The following is a 10,191-nucleotide window of genomic DNA, read 5'->3' on the forward strand; positions in this document are numbered from 1 at the left end:
CTGATCTTATATATTTTTGTAATAAAAGGTTCAGATTAAATCATGTCATCAATCTACCAGCAAGAATCTTAAAATAATAATGTCACATTTAAAAGAATCAATTAAATTGATATGTCATATTTTGAAATTTTGATTTTATTTTTAAATTTTCAAAAATTGAAAAACTTAAATCCAAGACTCAATCTTATGTGTCGATCTCTAACCGGAGGCAAGTTTATGCTTCAATTTTTACTTGTTTCGCAGTCTCCATATCTCTAAATTTCACGTAAATCTATGAGATTGAAGCTGAATTAGCTTTCTTCTTTCATTTTTTTAGTTTTTAATTGCCTGAAAATACGTATTTGCGTGTGCTAAATGAAAAACTCTATCCTGTTTCCGTTGTATGTTAATTCTCCCTCACAACAGAAACAGGATATAACTTCTCGTGCTAAATAAAATTTTCGTAAGAACAAGTGTGGGGGCCACCCTCTTGTGAGGGAGAAGTAACATACAATAGAAACAGGATATAACTTCTCGTGCTAAATAAAATTTTCATAAGAACAACAAGAGCTTAACTAAATGCAAGAAGACTCAAATGAACTAGGCACAATAGAAGTATAATTAAACACAGCTATAATCAATTCTGAGTTTCAAGCATATAAAAATGCTCCGAATTGTAATGTTTTCAAGATCTAATAATTGAGCACTAATTGCAACTAGGGATGACAATTTTTATCCATATTCATGAACTCACTGATTAACCAACTAATTTGGATAAGTCTTAACACAACCCATTTGAATAATTGGGTTGAATGGGTAAAGGCCCATTAGGTTATTTAATTATATGGATCTTAATAGATAAACCCACCAATACCCACTAAAACCCATCTAAAATTTAAATAAGCAATAGAAAATCTAAATTTTTAGAAAATGACCGAAATACTCCCGAACCTAAAAAAAGACTAAAATACCCCCTGAAACCTACAAAATGACCAAAATACCCTCAAAATCTAAAAATCACCAAAATACCCTCCGAAACCTAAAAAATGATTGAAATACCCTTGACCCATTAGGGGGTATTTTGGTCATTTTTAGGTTTTCGAGGTATTTTGGTCATTTTTTTTAGGTTTTAGAGATATTTTGGTCATTTTAAAGGTTTCGTGGGTATTTTGCTAATTTTACAAATTTTGGGGGTATTTTGGTCATTTTAGTGGTTTTTGAGCATATTTTTGGTGATTTTAGAGATATCAGAAGTATTTTTCTCATTTTAGAGATTTTGGCGATATTTTGCTCATTTTAGAGATTTTGGGGATTATTAAGGGAGAAATTGATGTTTTTGAATAAAATATTGGGAAGCCAAGCCGAAACTCAACTATGGGCTCTTAAGACGGTGCCCTAAGGCTTTCAGTGTGATGACAAGCCTATCCAAGCAAGAAATAAAGGCTGCACTTGACAAAACAGCAACAAAAACCCAATAAAAATACTTTACAATACTTAATTAATACGTTAGTGGTCCTGTTATGATAGTACAAGGGAAATAAATTCCCCAGCGGTAAGGGTGAAATTACACTTAAAGAGTCCAGAAAGATAAATTCTCCAACGGTAGAGGTGAAATTACACAGTCCAGAAAAATAAATTCTTCAGCGGTAGGGATGAAATTACACTTAGAGTCCAGCAGTCAATGATTAAATAAATTTAGGAAAGTGTTAACTTTTGGGGGTCCTTGTGTGTCTCAGTCAGGGGAATTTATTGCACTTTCAGCCATCATTACATTAATATGAGAAAATAATTTCATTGTTACAAATACATTATATCATTCAATAGTAAAACAAAAGGTAAAAATTAGAGCTTCCATAAGAAAGGGGTTAATTGACATACTATGAAGGGAGAAAGAGATCCCAGCTCAGTACAGCAATTATTAAACTAAGATTTTGGGGAATATATATACATAAAGCATGAATGGAGTAATGTGGGCTGTTTTGAGTGAGTGGGATGGAATTAATGCTGAGGTTAAGGCTTTAGTGAATAGTGGACTGTTTGTGACTGATTAGGGAGCATTTATGAGCTGTGGATATGCAAAAAGAGGAAAGGAATGTCTGAGGCTAGGTGAGTATGGGCTAAGGATAATGAGTTGTGAGCTTGAGGAGAGCTGAACCACAAGCAAAATGACAAACAAATCAGAAGTTTTCAGAGGTAGTAGCCGTGTATTTGTGGGCTAGGGTGCTTATGTTGTTATAGTGTAGTTTAGGGAAGCATTAATTAACAAGAATCCAAAAAAAGTAGGACTAATCAGGGGTAGTGAATCATGCTTAATCATCATAGGATTTGGCCAAAAGTAGGAGATTTGCTTTTGGGACTGCCTTGCTTCTTTGGGTAATATGACACATGGTGGGTTTTTGGGGTGTTTTGCATTAAATGTCAGGATTTCTAGAGTTGAGTTTAACCAATAGGATTAAGGCAATTATCAAGAACGAATCCTAGTGCTACAACTGAGATTTGGACCCTAAGAAGTAGGATTCAACACCCTAAGCTAGGTGTCAAAGTTTAAGTCCACTTCAGGGGGTTCTACTAGAGATCCATTTATGCCCTCCAAACCACATGTTACCAATTTTTCCCCTTCAGGATTCATGGGCTTGGCACATGAACCATGCCTTAAATGTTTTTGACATTTATAGCATCAATTTGTTCAGATTTGGATAACTTGGCTTCAGCCCCCCTTCCGTTGGAGATATAGTCTTGAGGAAAATGATAGAGTTCCATCACCCATTAGACTTTAGCTTATATCACAACCTTTGGGCACTGTTCAAGTCAGGTAAAGGGTGACAGAAAGCTGATGGGATAACCCCTAATTCATCCTCAAAGACTTGGTTCTCTTGTAGAGGCCTCCAGCTGTACCTTGGTCAAGGATGAACAAGGGCTGGTTGTCCACTTTCAATCCTCTGCCCCTTGCTGGGGTTCTTTGGATTGGGCTTGCTCATGTGGGCTGGTCCCTTTGGGCTAGGTTGTGTTCATCCTACAAAATGGGCATCAACAACACATGTTGCCATGGGTTTTCATCCCCCATGGACTTTTATTATTAGTAAATATTTTGGGCTTTCATAGATACTTGTAATGGGTCCTTAGGCAATGAGTTGTAATATTTGAAATAATGTGATAAGTTTCAAAATGCTTTTGTAAGTAACATTTACTATTTTTGAAAGTGATGAATTCCACATCATAAGTAATGTTCATGATTTCTAATAATCACATCATAATTTAAATGGTGAGCTTGTGGGATTGAATAGTTTCCATGAGCTCCGAAGATGGATGTTGTGATTGTAAATGATGACCACACGTTCATGGGTTTATAATATGAGATGAATATCATAATTTTCAAGATAACTTTTTGTTGAACTTTTATAAAATGGTTGCTATGGTTTTTTGCCATTGTAATGTTTGAGAAACATTGTTCATCTTTTAAATGAAATAAACATGATATTTTTTGCCAAGCATTAATATTCTCAAGCTTTTGATAAAATCGTGCCAACGTAAATTGGACTTTTGATATTACTAGTGAGAACTGGGTTTTTGATGTTGCCAATGTAAATTGGGCTTTTGATGTTGCCAATGAAAATTGGGCTTTTGATATTGTCAATGGAAATTGGGCTTTTTTAATGTTGCTAGCAAGAACTGGGCTTTTAATGTTGCCAATGAAAATTGGGCTTTCTGATAAATAATTTGCCATGGATTTAAATCATGGGCATTGATTATGGAATTGAATCCCACTGATAAGATAGTATTGCTATGAATTTGAATCATGAGCTTTGATTATGGGGTTGAATCCCATTGATAAAATAGTACTGCCATGAATTTGAATCATGAGCTTTTTCCAAATATTGCTAAGCATAAAAAATTCTTGGGCTTTAGAAAGAATGAGATTTTAACTTACTTAGTAAATAATTTAGGCTTTATAAAAACCATTGGATCTTATTGTGTTTTACATTTGTAGCCTAGTTTTTTGAAGGAAAGAAAAAACGGTTGCGAGCTAGCATAGTAATGGTAAAAAAAGTGTTTAGGTATGCCCAATAATTTTTTTGTGATGTTTGAAAAATAAATAGGTGTTATTTAAATAATATTAGGTGTAAGTAAAAAAAAAAAAAAAAAAAACCATAATAGGGATAATTTGGATGTTAAAGGGTATATTGGTAATTTTGGAAGTGTAGGGGTATTTGGGTCATTTTGGGTATTTTAGGGCATTTAGGTCATTTTGGAAGTTATGAGGGTATTCAAGTAGTTTTAAAGGTATTTGGGTCATATTAGATTAAATGGGTGGGTATTGGGTAGTTAATTTATATATAAACAGGTCATAAATTGGTAAATGGTACATTACACATCCAACCCATTTATGACCCAACCTACCCATTTGCCACCCCTAATTGCAACACATTATGTCAATGTGGTATCCATTTCATTGAGTAAAATGCAAGCACATAATAAGTATATAATTTTATTTGTTATTTTTTGAGAAGAATAAGTAGATAATTTCATTGGAACAAATTTAAATTGAGATATATTTAGAGAGAGAGAGAGAGAGAGAGAGAGAGAGAATGTTATATAGGTTTGATGATTAAGATCTTGGGTTGGGCCAAACTCCATCTTGATCCAAGTTCTCTATCGTTGCTGCTGTCGAGATCTTGTTTGAGATAGGCTTGTGTCATCAATGTCAGCACGACGGTGAGAGTAGAAGTGAAGAAGGACAAGAGGTATAATAGTGAAATTGGTTCTTAGATCTGGGTCTTTTCAAGTTTTTGAAAACTAAAATAAATTCAAAAAATTCAAAATTTGACATGTTAAATTTTTTTTTTTAATTGCTAATATTGCATCATTATTTTAAGGTTTTTGTTAATGGATTAATGACAGGGTATAATTAGCATAGTTAGTAAAATACGGTATGAGTTTAATATGACAAGCATTAGGACGAGTATAGTTCGACATCTTTCAAAAAAGTACATTTCCAAAATTCAACATAAAAATACGAAAATAGAAAGAAAAAAAATGGTACGTGTATGTTACAAGTATGTTATGTTTGTTTTTTTTTTAAATAGTAACAAAAATATGTAAGCATTTACCATATCTTTTTTTCAATAAATACAATCATTTTTGTATCATAACCTTTTAACTCCTATCAAGTGTGATTTAATCTTTAGAACATTCAAATAAAATTTAAATTTTTTGAGAACAATGCAAGAAAAATTACAAAATTTATTATATAAGTCATATAAATTGACACGTCACTAATTATAAAAAGTAATTTAAACACTCATTATTATTTTTATAAAACAACACCAATCACATTTACTGTCTCATCAAGTATTAAGTTTTTGTAGTAGGAGTAGTGCTATGTTCATATCATTTTTCACAAAAATTCTATAGCAAATCCTCGATGACAAGCTATTATTGGTGAGTGAAAAAGTGATGTTAATGGTGAGCCTAAATTATAACAAGTAACAATTTACTACTTAGATTTTGTTGTAAAAATATTGTATACCTAGCATTCCTAAGTAATATGTGTTGCACTAGTTTTAGAGTATTTAAGATAATAATAATAAAAAATCCTAAACATGGATATTTTGGCACTAGGAACAATAACATAGATTCCGAATGTGTTTTGTCAGGTTTATATTTTAAATATATTAAAAATAATTTTTAGGGTCTGTTTGGGAACAACTTATTTAAATAAAACTGAAAACTTTTTCTGAAAATATTGTAGATAAAACTAAAAGTTAGCTGAAATAATATAGTGAAACCCATAAATAGTACCAAAAAGTACAATAAGACCTATAAATAGTAGTAAAAATAAGCCAAATAGCAAAATAAGTTGCCCAATGTAAGATTATCCCAAACGCAACTTAGGCTCATTTAGTGTTGAACATGTATTCGTTTTATTGAGATTTTTTAATATTTTATATTCCTTGTCTGATGCAACAACCAATAAGTTTCAATAAAAAGATGATTTTTTAACATTTAACAAACCCGAATGTAACGAGCCGATTTTTACCCTATTCGTATTTAACGCTTATTGTACATTTAAACTTAAAGTAACGCGTTTAGTTATGTAGCTTTGCAAACAGTACGTAGTTTTGTAAAACAGTAAGTAAGATGCGAGTAACTTTAATTTTAATGGATGTACGCCAATAGTTCGTGTACTTTATGCATATTTACCAATTGTGATAATCAAAACCGTTTATTATAAAATAAAAGGTCAAGATTAAAATAACCCTATGTGATAGAATTCCCTAGAATCTTAGTCCAAAATATCTACCCTGTTGGATCATTTTGTTACAGAAAAGTCTAAATCTAAGACAAAAATTTTGCAAACTAAACTAATGTGGTAATAAATAAGATGAGAAATGCTAAAAATGAGATGGAAAATGTTAAAGGTACTACAAGTTTTGCTAAAGGGCTTTATGTAGCAGAACATATATGGCAATGAATGTGATTGGTGGGTTTCAACTAGATCATAAATATTCATTTGAATCACTTCTTTATAATTTGTGACTTATTAGTTTGTAAGCTCAATTTAGTAAACTTATAGTACTTGCAACATTACTCTTAATGAGATAAACTTGTAGTACTTGCAACATTACTCTTAATGAGATTTGTTTCACTTAAATAAGATAAAGAAGAAAATTTTACTTTATAACATATACAAATTGACGTGGCAATGGATGTGATTGGTGATTGTCAAAAACATAATAAATGAATATTAAAATCACTTTTTTTTTTCTTTTCCTAATTTGGTGATAGTTTAATTTCTACCGTAGTAAAAATTATAGTATCAATAGAATCACTTGTAAGATAATTATGAGTGTTTGAATTTTTTTTGTGATTGGTAACACATTAGTTTGCAAGACCTATATAATAAAATCTATAGTATTCCTATCATCACCTTTTGTAGTATCTCTAGCATCTCTCTACTACATAATTTTTACAAGTTGACATTTTACTAATCACAAAAATGTGGTTACATATTCATTTATTAAGTTTTTTAAGTCCACGATCATATTTATTGTCATGTCAGTTTATAAAATTTATTTACTAAAATTTGTATATATTTAACGTTATTCATAAATAAATCACACATTGGAATTAATTGAGTCACAATCTTAATGTTGTAGAAACAACATACCGTCGGGTGGTTGATCACGGCAAGACCTATCTTCTTCGTCTAGTCAACTCAGTTGTGGCAGCAAATATGTTCTTTGCAATAGCTGAACACAACCTCACAATTGTTGGAATGGATGCAAGTTATATCAAACCCATAACTACTAGTTACGTAATGATAGCCGCAGGACAAACCATGGATATTCTACTCACAGCAAATCAGACTCTTGGCCATTATTATATAGCTGCTCGACAATTCTGGAGCCAAGAGGTGGATCTTACAAATTTTGACCTATTCAATGTCACCGCGATCATCGAATACAGAGGAAACTACACTATTCCATTATCTCCTTCCTTTCCAAGTACACTTCCCAATTACAAAGACTCAAGAGCTGTCATAAAATTCTCAAAACTTCTTAGGAGCTTAGCAAGCAAAGACCATCCCGTAAATGTCCCCTTAAACATAACCACCAGAATGTATATTACAGTTTCCATGGCTGAAATTGAATGTAAAAATACCACATGTATAGCAACCGGTGAAGAAATTATAATAGCTACAAGTGTGAATAGCATAAGTTGGAGTAACCCAGTTCCTACTGATGTACTGCTTGCTTACTACAGGTTTTTCCCGTCTTTCCCTCTTTTATTTTATATATATATATATATATATATAATTTTTTTTTTTAATATAGATTGCATTGTTTTTATAAAGAACAAAGTATGCAGTTTCAATTCTTTTCCATTTCTTCCTTTACGATTGCAAGTGTAGTTTTTGGCATCTTATTTTCATATTATTTATCAACAGATTAGTTTTCAGTAAATTTATGTTAAATGTATGAAAAAAAAATAAAAACTGGTTTATTTTTAAAAGGCTAGAAGTTAGAATATTAAAAAAAAAAAAAAAAAAAAAGAAAAAAAAGAAAAAGAAGAAGCAAAACCTTGCGCACACTGCATGTCCTATGATGCCATAGTAGCGATAATTAAAAACTAAGAATAAAATACTATAACTTTTATTCAAATGACCATGTAGAGTTTGATAATTACTTGATCCTCTTCCATGTAATCAATATATGTTTTAGTTATCTTATTAGAGTTGTGATATTATGCTTGAGAGATTTTAATTTTTTTTTTTTTAAATTGTGTATTTTATTAAAGGACTTTTGCCAAATATTGCATAGATTACTGACTAGATATGAATATTTTATCAAAGCGCAACATGATTATCCTTTTACTGTATATGACAATGCATTTTGATATTTGGGGTCTGTTTGAATACCGTTTATTTTATTGAAACTGAAAATTTATTGCAGAAAGTATGGTAGATAAAATTAAAAGTTATTTGAAATAGTACAGTAGGGCCATGAATAGTATCAAAAAGTGTAGTGGAGCTTATGAATAGCAGTAAAAATAAGCTGAATAGTGAAATAATTTTTATTTATAATTTGTATCCAAACGGAGGCTTGATTATATTAAAATCTTTCATGCAGGAATATTACTGGGGTTTACACTATGGATTTCCCAGACCAACCCCTTAATTATTTTAACTTCACAGCTGACGAACTTCCAGAAGCTCTGGCAATGGCAGACCTTGGGTCCAAGGTGAAGGTGTTGAATTATAATGAAGCAGTTGAGGTTGTTTTTCAAGGTACCAATATATTGGGCGCTGGGTATCATCCAATGCATTTGCACGGGCATAGCTTTTACGTGGTTGGAAGTGGTTATGGAAATTATAACAATGACACCGACCCAAAAAAATTTAATTTGGTTGATCCAGTCGCAGTTAATACCTTCGGTGTGCCTAAGAATGGATGGCTTGCCATCAGATTTGTAGCAAACAATCCAGGCAAGTTATTTTATCACTATCTTATACGTTTAGTTTATATTATTATAAAAAGTGCATACATTAGAGACAGAACACTCGTTGGCTCAAGATCTTGTAACCAAAAATAAATATGGATAATTTTTTTTAAATAAGTTTAAGGGGGAAGATGGGATCAAACTTGTGAAAAAAAAAAAAAAGGTTGCTACTGACTTAAGGGGAGGGGGGGAAGGGAAATTGAATCGCAAATGCATGCATTTAAAAATTGATCTAATTACCTGATTCTGGTTGGTCTAAGACTTGTGGATGTTAACATCAATAATATTTGGCAGGTGTGTGGTTTTGGCATTGTCATGTAGATAGACATATGACCTGGGGTATGGCTGCTGTTTTTATCGTAAAGAATGGAGGCACTGCTGAGACAAGTATCCGCAAACCTCCTCCTCACTTGCCTCCATGTAATGTTCCCTTAGAATCGCGGGTCCAAAACAATGATGGATCAGATGGAAAAGAAAATCAAACAATTTTTATCTAAATGTATTGATTTACTTTTTTTTATTTTTTGATGAATGTATGGATTGATTTACTTATGTAATAAGTTTATTGAACGTTGTATTGCCTTAATTATTTGTACTTCCTAGTCAAGAGAAATTATTTAATAATCTCAGAGCAATGCTCCTTCATTTCACATCATAGTGAATCTCAGCAATTAAATTTATAGTGTAATGCACTATTCATGTACTCATGCACCTGCATGATTGGGTATACACATACACACACTTGGAGCTTGATGCCATGAGTTGGTTGCTTCTCCACATGCCTTTGCTCCCATGGTCCCTTGTTTCATCTGCTTTCCCTTACTTGCCTCACTTGACACGTAGACTCACACCCATGCTTAGATACAAGTGCACACCTTTTGAGCCTTGAGGATAGCTTATTTTCTATCTAGTTGAGCAACGATATGAAGGCTACCTACGATTGGGCAGACTTAAGAGTGTCTAACCTCTTCTCATCCTGTACTCTAACTTCGAACCTAGTTTGATAGAAAGACCTTTATGAAGTCATGTTTTGGGTCTTGAACCTATCATCAAGTGGTGACTCCATCTCTCTTTAAGAGGCTCCATGTACTCTCAAGCTCGCGCTGGTTTTGAATCTAAAACCACTTTTTAGGAAAATTGAGTACCGCGTATCATGCCTTTGCGAAAAGAAACTGGCATATCAATCTCTCACAAAAGGGAGTACGAATCACA

General features: G+C 32.3%; 1 protein-coding gene across 3 annotated transcripts in view; it reads left to right on the forward strand.

Annotated features, from left to right (window-relative positions):
• LOC126713003 (laccase-14-like) overlaps positions 1–9,629 on the forward strand; it is a 38,712-nt gene extending 29,083 nt beyond the window's left edge. For 2 of the 3 annotated variants that reach the window (XM_050412592.1, XM_050412591.1), the window contains exons 5-7: positions 7,137–7,743; positions 8,610–8,965; positions 9,274–9,629. In XM_050412592.1, coding sequence (XP_050268549.1) covers positions 7,137–7,743; positions 8,610–8,965; positions 9,274–9,476 — 1,166 coding nt within the window. In that variant the 3' untranslated portion in view covers positions 9,477–9,629. The remainder of the gene's footprint in view (positions 1–7,136; positions 7,744–8,609; positions 8,966–9,273) is intronic. The other variant, XM_050412593.1, reaches the window with a different exon arrangement.
• The last annotated feature ends 562 nt before the right edge of the window (positions 9,630–10,191 follow it).

This window comes from Quercus robur, chromosome 2 (genome assembly GCF_932294415.1).
Source record: "Quercus robur chromosome 2, dhQueRobu3.1, whole genome shotgun sequence".
NCBI classification, from domain to species: domain Eukaryota; kingdom Viridiplantae; phylum Streptophyta; class Magnoliopsida; order Fagales; family Fagaceae; genus Quercus; species Quercus robur.